At 45.1% G+C, this 23,099-nt stretch overlaps 1 protein-coding gene across 1 annotated transcript; it reads left to right on the top strand.

Moving 5' to 3' along the window:
- Positions 1-4,625: 4,625 nt before the first annotated feature.
- On the top strand, positions 4,626-7,809 carry LOC119340075 (pentatricopeptide repeat-containing protein At2g30100, chloroplastic-like). The gene is made up of 2 exons (XM_037611991.1): positions 4,626-5,327; positions 6,594-7,809. Exons 1-2 carry the CDS (start codon positions 4,683-4,685, stop codon positions 7,365-7,367), a joined length of 1,419 nt encoding a protein of 472 aa, XP_037467888.1. The 5' UTR covers positions 4,626-4,682; the 3' UTR covers positions 7,368-7,809.
- The last annotated feature ends 15,290 nt before the right edge of the window (positions 7,810-23,099 follow it).

The following is a 23,099-nucleotide window of genomic DNA, read 5'->3' as shown; positions in this document are numbered from 1 at the left end:
ACAATTCTGTTGGATAAGAAGCCCATAGTTTGTGACATGAGGTGGGTCGACTGGACCTACATCAAGGACAATGAACAACACTATCCTGGAGTGCAAGAAAGCTTTGTTGCTTGTGGAGTTGCTGATTTTGTTGGACAAAAGTTCACCCACTGGAATGATGAGCTTATCACGCAGTTCTACTCCACATCACATTTTTACCTAGATGGAAGAATTGTTTGGATGTCTGAAGGTACAAGGTACCAATCCACTGTTGAAGAATGGGCAAGACTGATAAATGCCCCAAAGGAAAATGAGGATGATCTGGATATCTATGCAAAGAAGAAGATGGATCACAATTCCATGGCTCACATGTACAAGGAAATCCCAGACAAGGCAATTGAGACTCACAAGTTTGGATCAGTTCACTTTCTGCTATCAGGGTTGCCAACCATCAATTGGATTCTGAGGCATACTCTATTGCCCAAATCTGGTGACCATAACATGATCAGAGGGCATGCCATCAACATGTTGCATGTGTTTGATGTGCCATAAAAGTTTAAAGTCATGAGCCTTATGATTGAAACCATTAAGAGGACTACAGCAGATCAGAAGAGGAGCTGTGGATATGCCCCTCAGATTCAGGAATTAATCAACTCAAAGATGGGCACAGGGAAATATCAATTGGATAAGGAACATTTTCCACTTTATCCAGACTTTGAGGACAATGAGGTTGTCATGAATGAGAATGATCCTACATCAGTTCAAGCTCAGGAGAAGAAGGAGAAGGCTGCCAAGATGCCAACTCAAGAGGAGGCATCTGAATATTTCTTGAAGACCAAATAGGAGCAGCTTGGTTACTTGATAGCATCTACACTGAGGATTGAGAAGGGACTGGCCATCCTCACTCAGAATCAGGAGAGCCTTGAGAGAATCATGGAACTCAAATTCCATGACCTTGATGTCAAAGTAACTGAGATTCAGTCAGTTGTGGAGCAGCTGCAGGATGATATGCAGGAGAGGCAGGGCAAGTCTACCACAAATGTGTTTGCCAGAGTGCCCGGAGTCCAGAGGTCAGTTGCAGTGCCTGTGACAGACACTAGAGCAACAACATCTGCACCAGCCACAACACCTACAGTTCCAGTGCAACCAGCTCCAGCATCCACTCCAGCACCCTCTACTTCAACTGAAGCCTTCGTCCAAGGAGCCATCAGGACACCACCACCAGAAGATCAAGCCTGAGAGTCGAACTAGCACTATGCATTTTCTATGAACTTTTTGGTAACTTGTTGCCAAAGGGGGAGAAAAATGTATAGATCATAGGCTTCGAGAGAGAGAGAGAGTGTGTTGCTTTTGTTCTCTCTTGCTTTATTTGGTGGTTTTAAAACTTGTTTGCTTTTGATCATTTGAGATACTATGCTTGTGAGACATTGATGATCATGTGTTTGATCATAAGCTACACTTATGCATGTTTGATGATATTATCCTATCTATCTTATGTGATCATTCACTTTGCTTGGTGATGAGTGCATGTATTCAATGTTTATTATTTTGAGCGCTCCACCAAGATGTATGTGACATGGAAGAGTAACCCATGAGCCTAATTCATTGTGCATTTGTAGTCCAAAGCAAATCTTAAACTATGCACAAATTTAGGGGGAGCTCTTGCTTATCACATACTTCTCAAAGCGACGATGTTATTCAATCTTATTATCATTTGTCGAAGCTTTGATCTATATGTTGTCATCAATTACCAAAAAGGGGGAGATTGAAAGTGCAACTATCCCTAGGTGGTTTTGGTAATTCATAACAACATATAGCTCATTGAGCTAATGCTATTCCAAGACTATTATTTCAGGAAAGCTCAATGAATGGCATGGCATGGATGATGAAAGTGGATCCCTCAAAATACTAAGGACAAAGGATTGGCTCAAGCTCAAAAGCTCAAGACTCTTCATTTTATATTTTAGTGATCCAAGATCACATTGAGTCTATAGGAAAAGCCAATACTATCAAGGAGGGATGAGGTGTTGCTTAATGAGCCTCCTGCTTCATGTGCTTTGTGATATGCTCCAAAACCCTCAACTACTTTCCCACATCCACAAATGACTTAAACCCAAAGCCAAAATCGGTCACACCGATTCTTCCTATCCGGCGCCACCGATTCCAAAAGTCATAGCCACTGCCACAAACCCTAAGCAAATCGGTCTTACCGATAGGGATCTCGGTCTCACCGAGATGGGGTTGTAATCTCTCTGTTTCCCTTCGTAACGTTTCGGTCTAACCGAAGTGAGCGATCGGTCCCACCGAGATTGCAATGTAAACTCTCTGTTTCCTTTTTGTAACATTTCGGTCTCACCGAAAAGAGCAAATCGGTCCCACCGAGTTTACCTGACCAACTCTGTGGAAAGCTTATTACCAAATCGGTCTCACCGAGTTTGTGTAATCGGTCTTACCGAGATTACGTTATGCCCTAACCCTAACCGAATCGGTCTCACCAAGATGCATGTCAGTCCCATCGAAAATCACTAACGGTCACTAGGTTTACTAAATCGGTCCGACCGAGTCTGTTGAGTCGGTCCCACCGAGTTTGGTAAATTGTGTGTAATGGTTAGATTTTATGTGGAGGCTATATATACCCCTCCACCTCCTCTTCATTCGTGGAAAGAGCCATCAAAACGAACCTACACTTCTAACTTACCATTTTTGAGAGAGAACCACTTACTCATGTGTTGAGGCCAAGATATTCCATTCCTACCATATGAATCTTGATCTCTAGCCTTCCCCAAGTTGCTTTCCACTCAAATCTTCTTTCCACCAGATCCAAAACCTATGAGAGAGAGTTGAGTGTTGGGGAGACTATCATTGGAAGCACAAGAGCAAGGAGTTCATCATTAACGCACCATTTGTTACTTCTTGGAGAGTGGTGTCTCCTAGATTGGCTAGGTGCCACTTGGGAGCCTCTGACAAGATTATGGAGTTGAACCAAGGAGTTTGTAAGGGCAAGGAGATCGCCTACTTCGTGAAGATCTACCGCTAGTGAGGCAAGTCCTTCGTGGGCGACGGCCATGGTGGGATAGACAAGGTTGCTTCTTCGTGGACCCTTCGTGGGTGGAGCCCTCCGTGGACTCGCGCAGCCGTTACCCTTCGTGGGTTGAAGTCTCCATCAACGTGGATGTACGATAGCACCACCTATCGGAACCACGCCAAAAACATCCTTGTCTCCAATTGCGTTTGAATCCTCCAAACCCTTCCCTTTACTTTCTTGCAAGTTGAATGCTTTAATTTCCGCTGCCTATATACTCTTTGCATGCTTGCTTGAATAGTGTGATGATTGCTTGACTTGTCCTAAAGTAGCTAAAATCTGCCAAACTCTAAAATTGGGAAAAATGTTAAATTTTTATTGGTCAAGTAGTCTAATCACCCCCCTCTAGACATACTCCAAGGTACTAACGTAGGCATTTGGCTGCGACGTGGAAGGTGTTTGTGGTGTCTCTGAGACGCTGCCAATTTTGTTCGCCTTTTTTTGTGGTAGCTCATGGCCGTTTCCCACAGTCGACGTTATGAGCACATTTGGACAAGGGATTGGGTTCCCCTGCTGTGGGCCATGGCCATATAAGGGTCATGAGATAGAGGTTGTTATTTGCGGACTAGGTGTCTTTTTGAAGCTCTGTCATTGTATTCCTCCATTGTTTCTTTGTCATTATCAGTCTCGCCATGCATTTGCTTCTCCTTGCGTGTAGGTTCCCTTTTAGGGCCCAGGTTTACCTTTGTTGAGCTTAGTGGTGCATGTTGGTGGTGCTCTGATTTGGTCTTCCAGGTGACAATGCGTCGGTTTTACACTTTAGCTCTTGGGTGAGGGTCTGTATCTTCCGCCGGATCGGTGCCTCATGTCGGGCGAGGGGGCAGGGAGCCCCTTTCGGAGAGGAGGAGGCCGTAACCGAATAGGCCAGAGCCCATGCAACCGACAAAGTGTTACTCTCACCTGCTAGTTGTGTCTCCTCAAGGCCTTGCTGGTGTGTTTGTGTCGTGGCCTGCTCTCGGTGGAGGGCTTCATTGACTTCAAGCTGTTTTTATGCCTTAGACTCTCCATTTTTGCTTGTAGGTTGTATGAAGCTTGCTGGCCATTTGCAAAGCAATGTCTATCTTTAACCTGTTTTCTTTTTCGTTCTTGTAAGTATGATGTAATCCTGGCTGGAACAACGCCGGGCTTGACTTGAGCCTTCGTTCTAAAGAAAACTTTGGCCCCCCTAATCCATTCAACACTGTGGAGATCCTTCGGACATACGAGTAATTCCATCTTCTTCACGATGAAAATAAAGCATGCATATTTTTATTGTCCTTAATTTTGGTCTAAAGAAGATCATAAGTTGGCTAGACAATAATTGTGCTCTCAAGTTTTCGGAAAAGAAAGACTGAAAGAGATAAATGAACACTAGGGAAAAAGTCGAAGTTAAAAAAGAACACTACGAAAAGATCACTCAAACCAGTGGTGGTGATTCCGGCAGCCGTTTCCGCCTCCCCGTCTCCATCACGCGACGCCGCTGGTCATCCATCGACTGCCCCACGCATTCATTCATTCCGAGTTACCATCACCATCCCGTTTCCTTGCCCCCCTCTCTCGGTTCAACCACGTCTCCCCTTCTCCTCTCCTCTTCCCCCCTCTCCCGAGCCCCCGCTCCATGCCCTCCCGCCCGTAACCACCCATGGCCCTCTCCTCGCGCGCCGCCGCTTTCCCGCACGTCTCCCTCCCCTCCCCCCGCCCGCGCCCCGCCGCCGTCTCGCTCCGGCCCCCGCCTCCCCCGCGCTCGGTGCGGCTCGACCACGTCATCCCCGCCGACGCCGCCGAGCTCGGCCTCGCCGGCGGCGGGCTCCTGGCCGCCGCCATCGAGCACCTGGAGCGGGAGCCCGCCGCCGCGGCCGACGACAAGGCCCCGCTCGCCGACCTCTCCCCGAGGGAGCTCCAGCTCGTGCTCGTCTACTTCGCGCAGGAGGGCCGCGACGCCTACTGCGCGCTCGAGGTCTTCGACTGGCTGCGCCGCGCCGACCGCGTCGATGGCGAGACCATGGAGCTCATGACGGCCATCGCCTGCGGCTGGATCGAGCGCCTCGTGGGGGCCGGGGGTGACGTCTCCGACGTCTCCGCGCTCCTGGGGGAGATGGACTGCGTCGGCCTCCGCCCCGGCTTTAGCCTCGTCGAGAAGGCCGTCGCGCTCTACTGGGACCGCAGCGAGAGGGCGCGCGCTGTTGAGTTCGTCAGGGACGTGCTCAGGAGGGGGAGCGTGGCCGCGGGAGGGGAGTATGACGGCGAGCGTGGAGGCCCCGTCGGTTACCTCGCCTGGAAGATTATGGTAATTGGCTTCACCCATTCCCCTGCAATTTTACCCATGTCAGGTCCTGTGCTTGCTTGTACCTATCGTTTATACACAATTGATTGTTGAGGCCTCTTAATTGTTCATATCTATGCTAAAAAAATGTTCATATCCTGGCTACGGTTGGATTTTTTTTTAACTGGCACCCGAGGGGAGAGGCTCCCCACCTAAACATCTCATTTAAAAAATGAGAATTGATCCAGTTTATAAGGGAAACCGGATCGAAAACCCTATGCTTGGAAATGGTGATTTCATATTATCAGAACTACCTATTGAAAACCAATCTTCAGCTCTGGAGTTTTACATGATCTGGAACCTTTTTTTTTAATGTTTCTAGTTTCACTTGTTCTGTGTGTGATGGTACCTTTCGTGTTGGATAGGTTGTTGGGATGACAGCTGTCTTGTCTTCATTAGTTATGACACACATGTATATTACTTTAAGATGATCATCTTTGATTCTGCTTGTAGATTTATTCATCTCGTGTCATGTTCTTATTCTATCGTATTAGGATAACATGCCTTTGTTATTACGTTATGAGCACATGGTTCAGTCAATAAACTAAGGCCTGACTCCCATGCTGATCACATGTTTGCATATAAAGTTGTTATTTTGTTTCCTGGTTTATATTCCAACATTACACTTATTATCATCATTTTTAGCATTGAAAATTTCAGTTGCAAATCACCACCTAATCTATAAGAGGTCAACTATTATCATATGAAGAAGCACCACAGCTTGTTGCTCCAAAACATTCACCAAGGGTAGTCATGTCATTTATTTGTTCTGTACTTGCCAACTGATTTTCGTTTTATGGTCCTTATCCTAAACCTATGTGCTTCTGTTAGCAACATACAGTACAAGCCAAAGACTATCATAAACATTTTGATACCGGAGTAGTACACAGTTTGCATTTTTTTGTTATGTTTTGACTTTTATCTTGGTATGATGAGTCTCTAGTATTTCAGAATGAGCGACTATGTTTGGGTTTGGATAGCTTTGAACTATCGTATTGGTGCATATAAATCAAACTGTATTGATGCAGTGATTTCTACTAGAAGTCTTACGGATAATTTTTACCAACTTACCACACATCCATTTCTTTTGTCTAGAAACTGTGTGATAACTTTAAGCACTCAACCCTAGCTGCTTATAAACACCGTTCCATGCTCTTTCTGTCTCTGATACCAGTCTCATATATCTTAGCTCCTGTTTTTTAATGTTCTGTGTTACTTTTGTTTTGATAGATGGACGGGGACTACAGAGATGCTGTTAAATTGGTCATTGAGTTCAAAGAGAGTGGGCTGAAACCTGAAGTATATAGTTATCTTATTGGATTGACTGCCTTGGTTAAAGAGCAAAAGGAATTCTCAAAGGCATTGCGTAAGTTGAATCTGTCAGTGAAGGATGGCTCAATTGCCAAACTGGATGCTGAGAGCATGCGCAACATCGAGAATTATCAATCCAAATTATTAGGGGATGGTGTTCTTTTATCAAATTGGGCAGTTCAGGAAGGCAGCAGTGAGGTTCTAGGACTTGTGCACGAGAGGCTCCTTTCATTGTACACTTGCGCTGGTTGTGGCTTAGAAGCTGAGCGCCAACTTTGGGAATTGAAGCTTGTTGGTAGGGAACCTGATACACAGCTCTATGATGTTGTCTTGGCCATTTGTGCTTCTCAAGGGGAAGCTGCTGCTGTTAGACGATTGCTTGCAGGAGTCGAGTCAACCAGTGCAGGAAGAAGGAAGAAGTCTATGTCATGGCTCCTGCGAGGCTACCTTAAAGGTGGTTTCTATCTGGATGCCTCGGAAACACTTTTGCGGATGCTTGATATGGGCGTATCTCCTGATTACCTGGACAGAGCGGCTGTACTGACTGCACTGCAGAGAAACATACAGGAATCCGGCAACCTAGAATCATACATGAAACTCTGCAAGCGCCTATCTGAGACAGATCTGATCGCACCGTGCGTCCTATATCTGTATGTACGGAAATTCAAGCTGTGGATGATGCGCATGCTGTGAGGGTCTCGACAAAGCCTTGAATCATCTGTGGGTGCTTCAGACGTGTTCATGGCTTCGATTAGGTGTAGAATGTCCCGACTACGGTGAACCAACTGATGCACAATCATGGTTCCTTGTATATTTTTGACCGGAAAGGAGCTCCCCATGAGCGTTCACCCCCATCAGAGCTGCTGTCTTATTGTCTGAGCAGACTACATGAATGTAAATTTTCAGTGTACCATCCCCAGTTGTGTGGAATGGAGGGCGCTAGCTGCTGTAGGGGAGCATATACCTCTTACGAAACATTACGTGTATATAGTTGAACAAAAAGAAACTTGTAAAGTTGTGATATACCTCAGTTGTCTTCGTAATCTTGTACGTAGCCCTTCTCTGTTTTTGTTGATCCTGCTGTGCCTTTTGAACATGAAATCATTGAAATTGGGTGCCTCTTTTATGGCCTAAACAGTTGCTGGAAGTTATTTGAGATGAAGAACAAATCTCTGTTGCCTTTTCAAAGGTCCACTAGGGTAGGAATCTGACTGGCACATGGGTGAAATGTATCTGGTGCTTCCTCCTAAAAACATGATACGAGTGTTCACGGGAAGAATCTCAAGAAATTTGGCAGCATTTACTGAAAACTCAATCTAATACGTGGCCAACTTCAAATGCAAGTTTAATCTATACATGCAAATCTAACTCAGACTAATGTTGTTTTCAGTAGAACTACTTTGGTGTTATTTTTTTTGCATAAATAAAATTTCTCAGAATTGGACGAAACTTTACGGAGGTTTTTTATGAAATAAATAAAAAAATACTTGAGCAAAGAAGTACGAGAGGGGGGCCACCATGGGCAACAAGCCACAGGGCGTGCCTTGGTGGCTTGTTGGAGTTGTTGCCTCCACATACTTCCGGTTGACCTAATTCTAAGCCTATAAGTTTCGTCTTCCCAAGAAAAAGAATCAGAGAGAAAGTTTCGTCGCGTTTTACGATATGGAGCCACCTCCTGTTCTTCATCAGGAGCCCTAATCTGGAGTCTGTTCGAGGTTCCGAAGAGAGGGATTCGTCGCTGTCGTCATCACCAACCGTTCTCCATCAACAATTTCATGATGCTCACAACCATGTGTGAGCAATTCCTTAGTAGGCATACTAGAGGTAGATGGAGATGGATGAGATTTCTTATGTAATCGTGTCAATTTGTTAGGGCTTGATCCCTAATATCCACTGTGTTCTGAGATTGATATTGCTATGACTTTGCTATACTTAATGCTTGTCAATAGGGCCCGAGTGCCATGATTTCAGATATGAACATATATGCTTTCATGAATATATATGAGATGTTGATTTTACCTACAAGTTGTATGCACTTGTTATCTTTCTGAACCTTAGACCCCAAGGTGACAATGATTGGGATATTGACAGGATGACTTTAACTTGAGGAGTTCATGTATTCACTATGTGTTAATGCTTCGCTCCAATTCTTTATTAAAATGAGCTTCTTAATTACCCTTAGTTTACATTAGGACTCCGCTGCTACGGGAGGGTAGAACAAAAGACGTCATGCAAGTTCTTATCGCAAGCATGTATGACTATATACGAAATACATGCCTACATATGATTGATGAATTAGAGCTATTGTGTGTCGCTCTAAATTGTAACGGTTACATATTGAAATCTCATCTAAATATCCATCGCTACTCCATGCCTACGCTTTAGTACTATTGTCCTTGCTCAAGTTACTACTGCTGCTCAGTTTGCTACCAAAACTACTACTGTTACCGTTACCATTACTATCACTGCTATATATTGCAAGGAAGTGATTCTCAGGTGTGGTTGAATTAGCAACTCAACTGCTAAGGCTTATAAATATTCCTTGGCTCCCCTTTGGTCGAATCAATAAATTTAGATGAAATACTATCCTCGAAGACTGTTGCAATCTCCTATACTTGTGGGTCGTCATTCACACGCTTAAGGGTCATCGATGTGTTGAGTACTAGATGGGTCAGGAGCTTGAGAGAAAAATCACCAGAATAGTTTCAGAGATGTTAAAAGCATTTCAAAGAGGGAACCGAAAGAGCTTCGAACAAAGCCGGGAGATCAAAAAAATTCAGGAGATTAAATGAACCAAATGGCATAGGAAGCTTCCGAAATTTTTCAGAACCTCCTGGAAGTGCTAAGGGGCGCCATGGGTTTGCCTTAGGGGAAGGCCTGAAGGGGGGGTGCGTGGCTGGCTACATGGACCTTAGAGGCCCATTAGGTGGGTGCCCCTGCCTTGGAGCCAAGTTATCTTATGCGGCTAGAGTTGGGGTGGGGCCCTCCTCCAAGTCTCCCCCTCTCCCTACGCCTATATATAGTGGAGGGGGCAACCCCTCCAATTACACAATTCTAGGCGCAAGGGTTGCCCCTCTCTCACTCTCTCGTTCTCCACCGGAAATTGTTCCATATGCCATTAGGCCGCTCCACCCCTTCTAGCTCTTCGATGCGGCTAAGTTATGGATGGAGAGGCATTGTCAGATCGGTGACTATGTACGCGTGGATACTGGTAGAGATATCATGATTTTGATCTTTGTTCGAGGGAGAAATTCTCGTGGTTGGGAGGTTGTAAATCGTAGTTGGGAGAATATGCACCAACGATCTCCATCAACTCTTTCTTCCACTACAACTCTAGTTGGTAAAGATCCAATCTAATCCCATCGACATCTTCATAGTGTTCTGGAGTTTGGTTCATAGGACATTTTTTGTTTGTTCTATACTATGTTTCCCAATGGGATCATTACATTCTTTTGCCTGTAGCTTATGGTGGTACCAGCATTGTGCCCGACAATTAGAGACATTATGACCACTCTCTTGGAGTTGGCCCCGTCCCAACAGAAGTTACATTATCCCTCATCACTATAGTGTGCAAACTAGGTTATCCAAGTTACTGATTTTAGCCCGTTCCCATACCAGGGTAATGTGGTTGCACATGTTAGGCTAGTTTAGCAACACATATCTTTATTCCTAAAGTTGAGAAAAACTACCTTACACAATTTTATCCATCTCAACCATCATCATTCCTCAGATCTGCTGGTTCCCTTCATATCTTTGTAGTCGATGTGTCTTTCAAGCGGAGCTATTGGCTGGATACTGGTGTGGTGACTTCGACATTTTCCGTGTTGTTCTATGGCATGGTTTGATTTCTCCAACCCTCTGAACACATGGGAATGGGGTTCAAGCCTGTATTGCATGAGATGATGCTCCAATCTCGTCTCAAGGGTGAGTGGCTATTGTGGTCTTCAAAGTCTAAAGTGGCGAGGAGATTTACAAGTGTCACTTTCCCTTACTATTTGGTTCAGTGCAATTGTGAATCCCTCGTGGGTGAGATACAACCGGAAGAACAAGAAGGCTACAATGTAATTTTCATATTTCTGGTTGTTCTGCTCCACTTGTCTATCCTTTGTACTGGCTATTTGTTTTCCTTAATATTAATCCGATCTAAGATATCTTTTGGATGAATTTTTTCAAAAATAAGAATTTATTCATGTTTTCTCTTTTGCTACTCAACAATCATTGTTCAGCTCCAACACTAATAAGATACTTTTAAAAAGTATAATATGTGGTTGTAAGGCAATAAGGATCGTTGTACTCTTAGCACACCAAAAATAAAACCCTAGATTTGACACTTGTGCCCCTCATCAATGCGGAGATAATATTCTTATTATAGTAAGACACATGTGACCGTGGTCAATCTTAAAACTTTGCGACTCCTGTGATCAATAAAGAATGCGTGTGTGCACATATATGATGTACTCTCCCGCATTGGGCGACTCAAGCAAGCCGCTACCCTAGCCGCCGCAGAGTCTCGATCTATTCCCCCCTCTCCTCCCGTCGTCGCGTGACGCCGTCGGGCTAAGCCCTGGGGCAGATGGCGGTGGCAGGGGTCTCTCATTCTCTTTCGCGGCTTGGGGTGGGGCGAGGCTGTCACATCCCTAGTTCTCGTAATGCACTAGGCTACACTTCATGTGTGCATCATGTTTAAGTTTAAATGAAATATGAAATGGGAATTGCATAAGCCCTAGCACCACATTAACAAAGTAGGTTCTACTAAAATATTTTTCAGTGAACCCAAAATGCCCTTAAAAAATCTTCATGATTTAGAGAAAAAAGGGTGAAAAACCCTAACCATAAATGGTGCACATTTTTGCAGGACCAAATGGGCTTTGAATAAAATCATATGATATTTGAATTGGGGCCATTTAAATGCTATATATATTTTAAAAGCTCCAAATAATTTGAAACTTGGAGAGGGCCTCTGGAATATTTCACTGTTACCCACAAAAAGTTTCAAATCTTAATAAAATGTTTTAGTGCCTAAACTAAAACAAAACAGAAAACAAAAATAGAAAATAGAAAAGGAAATAGAAAACAAAATGAGAGAGAGAATACGTGGCACTCACCTGCGGCCCAGCTGGCGGCCCAGCCCACTAGCATCGTCGTCCTCCTCGCGCCAGTCGGTCGAGCACGTGGCCGACGCGTGAGCGCGCACAGCGCGCCACGCCACCAGGCTGCCTGCCTGCGTCCCCGGCCAGCGCAACGCCGCAGATAGCCTCCTCACTTCCGTCTAGATCGAGCTGACCGCTCCATTCACCCCCTCGCCCTTTCCCTCGCTCTCCTCCACCATGGACGAGACCGCCATGGACCCGCCTCTGTGAACCCCCGTGCCCTCCTCGCCTCTCCACCCTGTCTGCAAGCTTCGCCGACGACCGCTACATCGCCTCACCCGAGCCCCGTGAGCTCGGACACCCTGCATCGCCGGCTTCATTGTCTTCTTCTCTGTTCGGCGGTCGAGATCGCCGGCGACCACGCGCCGCCTCCAACCCTTCCCTGAGCCCACTGACCTACCCATCGTGTTCGCTGTGAGCTACTGCATCGATTCCCTCCCCCCCTACTCGATTTATTCATCTTGCACCGATGCCCTTCGAGGTCGAGAGCTTGGCTCCGTCGGCCATGCCGCCGCCGTGGCCACGATTGTTGGGGAACGTAGTAATTTCAAAAAAATTCCTACGCACACGCAAGATCATGGTGATGGTATAGCAACGAGAGGGGAGATTGTATGTCCACGTACCCTCGTAGACCGTAAGCGGAAGCGTTAGCACAACGCGGTTGATGTAGTCGTACGTCTTCACGATCCGACCGATCCAAGCACCGAACGCACGGGGCCTCCGAGTTCAGCACACGTTCAGCTCGATGACGATCTCCGGCCTCCGATCCAGCCGAGCTCCGAAGATGAGTTCTGTCAGCACGACGGCGTGGTGACGATGATGATGTTCTACCGTGCAGGGCTTCGCCTAAACTCCGCGACGATATGACCGAGGTGGAATATGGTGGAGGGGGGCACCGCACACGGCTAAGGAATGATCCGTAGATCAACTTGTGTGTCTATGGGGTGCCCCCCGCCCCCGTATATAAAGGAGCCAGGGGGGAGGAGGCGGCCGGCCAAGGAGGGCGCGCCAAGGGGGGAGTCCTACTCCCACCGGGAGTAGGACTCCCTCTTTCCAAGTAGGAGTAGGAGAAGGGGGGAAAGAGGAGGAAGAGGGGAAGGAAAGGGGGGGCGCCGCCCCCCTTCCCTTGTCCTATTCGGACTAGGAGGGGGAGGGGCGCGCGGCCCCCTCCTGGCTCCTTCCCTCTTCTCCCTCGAGGCCCATGTAGGCCCAATAACCCCCCGGGGGGGTTCCGGTAACCTCCTGGTACTCCGGTAAAATGCCGATTTCACCCGGAACGATTCCGATGTCCAAATATAGGCTTCCAATATATCGATCTTTATGTCTCGACCATTTCGAGACTCCTCGTCATGTCCGAGATCACATCCGGGACTCCGAACAAACTTCGGTACATCAAAACTTATAAACTCATAATAAAACTGTCATCGTAACGTTAAGCGTGCGGACCCTACGGGTTCGAGAACTATGTAGACATGACCTAGAACCATTCTCGGTCAATAACCAATAGCGGGACCTGGATGCCCATATTGGTTCCTACATATTCTACGAAGATCTTTATCGGTCAAACCGCATAACAACATACGTTGTTCCCTTTGTCATCGGTATGTTACTTGCCCGAGATTTGATCGCCGGTATCCAATACCTAGTTCAATCTCATTACTGGCAAGTCTCTTTACTCGTTATGTAATGCATCATTCCGTAACCAACTCATTGGTTACATTTCTTGCAAGGCTTATAGTGATGTGCATTACCGAGAGGGCCCAGAGATACCTCTCCGACAATCGGAGTGACAAAACCTAATCTCGAAATACGTCAACTCAACATGTACCTTCGGAGACACCTGTAGTACTCCTTTATAATCACCCAGTTACGTTGTGAAATTTGGTAGTACCCAAAGTGTGCCTCCGGTAAATGGGAGCTACATAATTCTCATAGTTACAGGAACATGTATAAGTCATGAAGAAAGCAATAGCAATATACTAAACGATCAAGTGCTAGGCTAACGGAATGGGTCATGTCAATCACATCATTCTTCTAATGATGTGATCCCATTAATCAAATGACAACACATGTCTATGGTTAGGAAACATAACCATCTTTGCTTAATGAGCTAGTCAAGTAGAGGCATACTAGTGACTATAGATTTGTCTATGTATTCACACATGTATCATGTTTCCGGTTAATACAATTCTAGCATGAATAATAAACATTTATCATGATATGAGGAAATAAATAATAACTTTATTATTGCCTCTAGGGCATATTTCCTTCAGTCTCCCACTTGCAGTAGAGTCAACAATCTAGATTACATAGTAATGATTCTAACACCCATGGAGTCTTGGTGCTGATCATGTTTTGCTCGTGAGAGAGGCTTAGTCAACGGGTCTGCAACATTCAGATCCGTATGTATCTTGCAAATCTCTATGTCTCCCACTTGGACTTGGTCCCGAATGGAATTGAAGCGTCTCTTGATGTGTTTGGTCCTCTTGTGAAATCTGGATTCCTTTGCCAAGGCAATTGCACCAGTATTGTCACAGAAGATCTTCATTGGTCCCGATGCACTAGGTATGACACCTAGATCGGGAATGAACTCCTTCATCCAGACTCCTTCATTTGCTGCTTCCGAAGCAGCTATGTACTCCGCTTCACATGTAGATCCCGCCACGACGCTTTGTTTAGAACTGCACCAACTTACAGCTCCACCGCTTAATATAAACACGTATCCGGTTTGCGATTTAGAATCGTCCGGATCAGTGTCAAAGCTTGCATCGACGTAACCATTTACGACTAGCTCTTTGTCACCTCCATATACGAGAAACATATCCTTAGTCCTTTTCAGGTATTTCAGGATGTTCTTGACCGCTGTCTAGTGATCCACTCCCGGATTACTTTGGTACCTTCCTGCCAAGCTTATTGCTAAGCATACGTCAGGTTTGGTACACAGCATTGCATACATGATAGAGCCTATGGATGAAGCATAGGGAACATCTTTCATTTTCTCTCTATCTTCTGCTGTGGTCGGGCATTGAGTTTGACTCAACTTCACACCTTGTAGCACAGGCACGAATCCTTTCTTTGCCTGATCCATTTTGAACTTTTTTCAAAATTTTTGTCAAGGTATGTGCTTTGTGAAAGTCCTATCAAGCGTCTTGATCTATCTCTATAGATCTTTATGCCCAATATGTAAGCAGCTTCACCGAGGTCTTTCATTGAAAAACTTTTATTCAAGTATCCCTTTATGCTATCCAGAAATTCTATGTCATTTCCAATTAATAATATGTCATCTACATATAAAATCAGAAATGCTACAGAGCTCCCACTCACTTTCTTGTAAATACAGGCTTCTCCAAAAGTCTGTATAAAACCATATGCTTTGATCACACTATCAAAACGTTTATTCCAACTCCGAGATGCTTGCACCAGTCCATAAATGGATCGCTGGAGCTTGCACACTTTGTTAGCACCTTTTGGATCAACAAAACCTTCTGGCTGCATCATATACAACTCTTCTTCTAGAAATCCATTCAAGAATGCAGTTTTGACATCCATTTGCCAAATTTCATAATCATGAAATGCAGCAATAGCTAACATGATTCGGACATACTTAAGCATCGCTACGGGTGAGAAAGTCTCATCGTAGTCAACCCCTTGAACTTGTCAAAAACCTTTCGCAACAAGTCGAGCTTTATAGACAGTTACATTACTATCAGCGTCAGTCTTCTTCTTAAAGATCCATTTATTCTCAATGGCTTGCCGATCATCGGGCAAGTCAACCAAAGTCCATACTTTGTTTTCATACATGGATCCCATCTCAGATTTCATGGCTTCTAGCCATTTTGCGGAATCTGGGCTCATCATCGCTTCCTCATAGTTCGTAGGTTCATCATGGTCAAGTAACATGACTTCCAGAATAGGATTACCGTACCACTCTGGTGCGGATCTTACTCTGGTAGACCTACGAGGTTCAGTAGAAACTTGATCTGAAGTTTCATGATCAATATCATTAGCTTCCTCACTGATTGGTGTAGTTGTCACAGGAACCGGTTCTTGTGATGAACTACTTTCCAATAAGGGAGTAGATACAATTATCTCATCAAGTTCTACTTTCCTCCCACTCACTTCTTTCGAGAGAAACTCCTTCTCTAGAAAGGACCCGAATTTAGCAACGAAAATCTTGCCCTCAGATCTGTGATAGAAGGTGTACCCAATAGTCTCCTTTGGGTATCCTATGAAGACACATTTCTCCGATTTGGGTTCGAGCTTATCTGGTTGAAGTTTCTTCACATAAGCATCGTAGCCCCAAACTTTAAGAAACGACAACTTTGGTTTCTTGCCAAACCATAGTTCATAAGGCGTCGTCTCAACGGATTTTGATGGTGCCCTATTTAACGTGAATGCGGCCGTCTCTAAAGCATAACCCCAAAACGATAGCGGTAAATCAGTAAGAGACATCATAGATCGCACCATATCAAGTAAAGTACGATTACGACGTTCGGACACACCATTTCGTTGTGGTGTTCCGGGTGGCGTGAGTTGCGAAACTATTCCACATTGTTTCAAGTGTAGACCAAACTCGTAACTCAAATATTCTCCTCCACGATCAGATCGTAGAAACTTTATTTTCTTGTTACGATGATTTTCTACTTCACTCTGAAATTCTTTGAACTTTTCAAATGTTTCAGACTTGTGTTTCATTAAGTAGATATACCCATATCTGCTCAAATCATTTGTGAAGGTGAGAAAATAACGATACCCGCCGCGAGCCTCAACATTCATTGGACCACATACATCAGTATGTATGATTTCCAATAAATCTGTTGCTCGCTCCATAGTTCTGGAGAACGGCGTTTTAGTCATCTTGCCCATGGGACACGGTTCGCAAGTACCAAGTGATTCATAATCAAGTGATTCCAAAAGCCCATCAGTATGGAGTTTCTTCATGCGTTTTACACCGATATGACCCAAACGGCAGTGCCATAAATAAGTTGCACTATCGTTATCAACTCTGCATCTTTTGATTTCAACACTGTGAATATGTGTATCACTACTATCGAGATTCAATAAGAATAGACCACTCTTCAAGGGTGCATGACCATAAAAGATATTACTCATATAAATAGAACAACCATTATTCTCTGATTTAAATGAATAACCGTCTCGCATCAAACAAGATCCAGATATAATGTTCATGCTCAACGCTGGCACCAAATAACAATTATTTAGGTCTAAAACTAATCCCGATGGTAGATGTAGAGGTAGCGTGCCGACCGCGATCACATCGACTTTGGAACCATTTCCCACACGCATCGTCACCTCGTCCTTAGCCAATCTTCGCTTAATCCGTAGTCCCTGTTTCGAGTTGCAAATATTAGCAACAGAACCAGTATCAAATACCCAGGTGCTACTGCGAGTACTAGTAAGGTACACATCAATAACATGTATATCACATATACCTTTGTTCACTTTGCCATCCTTCTTATCCGCCAAATACTTGGGGCAGTTCCGCTTCCAGTGTCCAGTTTGCTTGCAGTAGAAGCACTCAGTTTCAGGCTTAGGTCCAGATTTGGGTTTCTTCTCTTGAGCAGCAACTTGCTTGCCGTTCTTTTTGAAGTTCCCCTTCTTCTTCCCTTTGCCCTTCTTCTTGAAACTGGTGGTCTTGTTGACCATCAACACTTGATGCTCCTTCTTGATTTCTACCTCCGCAACTTTTAGCATTGCGAAGAGCTCGGGAATAGTCTTGTTCATCCCTTGCATATTATAGTTCATCACGAAGCTCTTGTAGCTTGGTGGCAGTGATTGAAGAATTCTGTCAATGACACTATCATCAGGAAGATTAACTCCCAGTTGAATCAAGTGATTATTATACCCAGACATTTTGAGTATGTGTTCACTGACAGAACTATTCTCCTCCATCTTGCAGCTATAGAACTTATTGGAGACTTCATATCTCTCAATCCGGGCATTTGCTTGAAATATTAACTTCAACTCCTGGAACATCTCATATGCTCCATGACGTTCAAAACGTCGTTGAAGACCCGGTTCTAAGCCGTAAAGCATGGCACACTGAACTATCGAGTAGTCATCAGCTTTGCTCTGCCAGACGTTCTTAACGTCGTTAGTTGCATCAGCAGCAGGCCTGGCACCCAGCGGTGCTTCCAGGACGTAGCTTTTCTGTGCAGCAATGAGGATAATCCTCAGGTTACGGACCCAACCCGTGTAATTGCTACCATCATCTTTCAACTTTGCTTTCTCAAGGAACGCATTAAAATTCAACGGAACAACAGCACGAGCCATCTATCTACAAACAAACATAGACAAGCAAAATACTATCAGGTACTAAGTTCATGATAAATTTAAGTTCAATTAATCATATTACTTAAGAAATCCCACTTAGATAGACATCCCTCTAATCCTCTAAGTGATTACGTGATCCATATCAACTACACCATGTCCGATCATCATGTGAGATGGAGTAGTTTCAACGGTGAACATCGCTATGTTGATCATATCTACTATATGATTCACGCTCGACCTTTCGGTCTCCGTGTTCCGAGGCCATATCTGTATATGCTAGGCTCGTCAAGTATAGCCTGAGTATTCCGTGTGTGCAACTGTTTTGCACCCATTGTATTTGAACGTAGAGCCTATCACACCCGATCATCACGTGGTGTCTCAGCACGAAGAACTTTTGCAACGGTGCATACTCAGGGAGAACACTTCTTGATAATTAGTGAGAGATCATCTTAAAATGCTACCATTAATCAAAGCAAGATAAGATGCATAAATGATAAACATCACATGCAATCAATATAAGTGATATGATATGGCCATCATCATCTTGTGCTTGTGATCTCCATCTTCGAAGCACCGTCATGATCACCATCGTCACCGGCGTGACACCTTGATCTCCATCGTAGCATCGTTGTCGTTACGCCATCTATTGCTTCTACGACTATCGCTACCGCTTAGTGATAAAGTAAAGCAATTACAAGGCGTTTGCATTTCATACAATAAAGCGACAACCATATGGCTCCTGCCAGTTGCCGATAACTTCGGTTACAAAACATGATCATCTCATACAATAAAATATAGCATCACGTCTTGACCATATCACATCACAACATGCCCTGCAAAAACAAGTTAGACGTCCTCTACTTTGTTGTTGCAAATTTTACGTGGCCGCTACGGGCTTAGCAAGAACCGTTCTTACCTACGCATCAAAAACCACAACGATAGTTCGTCAAGTTGGTGCTGTTTTAACCTTTGCAAGGACCGGGCGTAGCCACACTCGATTCAGCTAAAGTGAGAGAGACAGACACCCGCCAGCCACCTTTAAGCACGAGTGCTCGTAACACTGAAACCAGTCTCGCATAAGCGTATGCGTAATGTCGGTCCGGGCCGCTTCATCTCACAATACCGCCGAACCAAAGTATGACATGCTGGTAAGCAGTATGACTTGTATCGCCCACAACTCACTTGTGTTCTACTCGTGCATATAACATCAACACATAAAACCTAGGCTCGGATGCCACTGTTGGGGAACGTAGTAATTTCAAAAAATTTCTTACGCACACGCAAGATCATGGTGATGGTATAGCAACGAGAGGGGAGATTGTATGTCCACGTACCCTCGTAGACTGTAAGCGGAAGCGTTAGCACAACGCGGTTGATGTAGTCGTATGTCTTCACGATCCGACCGATCCAAGCACCGAACGTACGGGGCCTCCGAGTTCAGCACACGTTTAGCTCGATGACGATCTCCGGCCTCCGATCCAGCCGAGCTTCGAAGATGAGTTCCGTCAGCACGACGGCGTGGTGATGATGATGATGTTCTACCGGCGCAGGGCTTCGCCTAAACTCCGCGACGATATGACCGAGGTGGAATATGGTGGAGGGGGGCACCGCACACGGCTAAGGAACGATCCGTAGATCAACTTGTGTGTCTATGGGGTGCCCCCCGCCCCCGTATATAAAGGAGCCAGGCGGGAGGAGGCGGCCGGCCAAGGAGGGCGCGCCAAGGGGGGAGTCCTACTCCCACCGGGAGTAGGACTCCCTCTTTCCATGTAGGATTAGGAGAAGGGGGGAAAGAGGAGGAAGAGGGGAAGGAAAGGGGGGGCGCCACCCCCCTTCCCTTGTCCTATTCGGACTAGGAGGGGGAGGGGCGCGCGGCCCCCTCCTGGCTCCTTCCCTCTTCTCCCTCGAGGCCCATGTAGGCCCAATAACCCCCCGGGGGGGTTCCGGTAACCTCCCGGTACTCCGGTAAAATGCCGATTTCACCCGGAACGATTCCGATGTCCAAATATAGGCTTACAATATATCGATCTTTATGTCTCGACCATTTCGAGACTCCTCGTCATGTCCAAGATCACATCCGGGACTCTGAACAAACTTCGGTACATCAAAACTTATAAACTCATAATAAAACTGTCATCGTAACGTTAAGCGTGCGGACCCTACGGGTTCGAGAACTATGTAGACATGACCTAGAACCATTCTCGGTCAATAACCAATAGCGGGACCTGGATGCCCATATTGGTTCCTACATATTCCACGAAGATCTTTATCGGTCAAACCGCATAACAACATACGTTGTTCCCTTTGTCATCGGTATGTTACTTGCCCGAGATTTGATCGTCGGTATCCAATACCTAGTTCAATCTCGTTACTGACAAGTCTCTTTACTCGTTATGTAATGCATCATTCCATAACCAACTCATTGGTTACATTGCTTGCAAGGCTTATAGTGATGTGCATTACCGAGAGGGCCCAGAGATACCTCTCCGACAATCGGAGTGACAAAACCTAATCTCGAAATACGTCAACTCAACATGTACCTTCGGAGACACCTGTAGTACTCCTTTATAATCACCCAGTTACGTTGTGACGTTTGGTAGTACCCAAAGTGTTCCTCCGGTAAATGGGGGTTACATAATTCTCATAGTTACAGGAACATGTATAAGTCATGAAGAAAGCAATAGCAATATACTAAACGATCAAGTGGTAGGCTAACGGAATGGGTCATGTCAATCACATCATTCTTCTAATGATGTGATCCCATTAATCAAATGACAACACATGTCTATGGTTAGGAAACATAACCATCTTTGATTAATGAGCTAGTCAAGTAGAGGCATACTAGTGACTATAGATTTGTCTATGTATTCACACATGTATCATGTTTCCGGTTAATACAATTCTAGCATGAATAATAAACATTTATCATGATATGAGGAAATAAATAATAACTTTATTATTGCCTCTAGGGCATATTTCCTTCAACGATCACATAGGCCCGCAACCGAGCACACTACCTTGCTCAGTGTGATGCCAGGAGCCCAAAATCCCCACCCATTGCACTTGTCGTGCGCCGCAGCGCCAAAAACGTCGAGTTCCGAACTTTGGCTGCCGCACTTGGGGTCACCGCCGTCGATTTAGGTCGTCCCCGGCAAAACTAACCGCACCACTCGATGCATGCATTCACCAGCTGCACGTAGGTGGTCTCTGTTGTCCGTTTGGTCGGCGGAGCACGAAACTCGTGCCCCTCCGCCGCGTCTGACCTCGCCGGCGTTGAACCGAATGCGGGTTAGCCCTGTTTTGACCAGATTTGACCTCCCCTATGTCAATGACATGTGGACCCTGGCCCTGGCTAATTTTAGTTTAGGATTAAAATTAATACTAATTAGCTCTGTTAGTGTATGAGCCACTGACCAGTGAGCCCCACTAGTCAGATTGGACCAGGAACAGCCCAGTTGACCTGCTGATGCAAGTTTTACATCATGCCAACGTCATAATGATTTTTTGGCGATTTTATATTTCATAAATGATTTATAAAATCCAGAAAATTGCTTAAACTTCAAAAAATTATAGAAAATTAACTGTAGCTCAGAATGAAATAAACTGTATATGAAAAATTATCAGATAAAATCAAGGAATCCATTTGTAACATTTTCATGCATGAAAAACCAACTTATACATACTGTATAAGTGAAAACATCTAAATGGCGTTTAAAGTGCTTAAATTGGAGTTTGCATTTGAACCCTTGGATCAAATGGACTTCATTGAACTTGTTGCTAGTTGCATTAGCACAATCCATGGCATTATTGACATGTCATGTGCATGTATCATATTGTTGCATTTGTTGTGTATTGATTGCCAGAATTGTTCCTCCCGATAGGTCCTGCTCCTGCGAGTGGCACCGAGCCCATGTCTGAGGAGCAGTACTACCCTATCGACCCCCCAGGCAAGCAATCCCCCTTGATCATTCTGATACAACCCCACTCTCTTGATCATTGTCTCTTTTATTGCATAAGGACAACAACGATTCATCTGTCACTTTATGTTGTGGTAGTTGAACCCATTCCTCTACATGACCTGTCATTGTCACAGTAAATAGTTAAAACCTCCTAGCATGATTAGGAGTTGCTTGAGCCATGTTGTGATTTTAATCCATGCCATTCTTTCTACTGCTTAGAGTTGTGTCATGTCTGACTCATCTGGGATGGATTGGAGTGGTATGCTTATGTCCTGATGTTGAGAGTTAAGTGTGTGAACCCAATTTGGTAAAGGAAGAGATGGGAGGCCATGTAGGAGTACATGGTGGGTTGTCTCATTGAGTTCGTCCTTAAGAACTGAGTTACGTGTTTGTGATCCAAGAACAGTTACTACCACATGTTGGGATACTTAATTGACCCTCTTAACTTATTACTCGCCTTGATCTCTGTCCATGAGTTGCAACTAGTTCTGGTGTTTGTAGGATGTGCTGGGGGCTGTGCATAGCATCGCCCGATGGGGTGGGCTTGTTGCGGCAGGCACGAGGCATGGTGTACCAGGTGACACCTGGATGGTGCTCTTGGGAACCATGCTCTCATAGTTTGGGGCCGTGATAGAAACTTCGGTTGGACTTCGTTTGCAGATACAACCTCAAATAGGCGATAAACCTAGACTAGAGTTTTGTGTGGTTAGTCAGGTCGTGGCCGACACGCTCGCCAGGCCTCCACTTCACTACAAAAAAAAGACACATCTGTGACATTTTGGGCCGAATGAATTTTTTTCTGTCATACTTATGACACTTCTATGATGATAATTGTGACAAAACCCGGTATCATCATAGATGTGATGGGCTCCTACTTCTATGACAAAAAATCATGACAGAAAATGGGCTTTTCATCCTGGGCGGGCCGGAGACGCAGCTGCATGACATTCTTTGGGCCGTCCATGACGGAAAAAACCGTGGTAGAAGCAAGGGCGAGGAAAATTTCGGCGAGTTCCCGGTTA

This window comes from Triticum dicoccoides, chromosome 1B, assembly GCF_002162155.2.
Source record: "Triticum dicoccoides isolate Atlit2015 ecotype Zavitan chromosome 1B, WEW_v2.0, whole genome shotgun sequence".
Classification (NCBI taxonomy): Eukaryota; Viridiplantae; Streptophyta; class Magnoliopsida; order Poales; family Poaceae; genus Triticum; species Triticum dicoccoides.
This window is presented reverse-complemented; position numbering and strand designations above follow the sequence as displayed.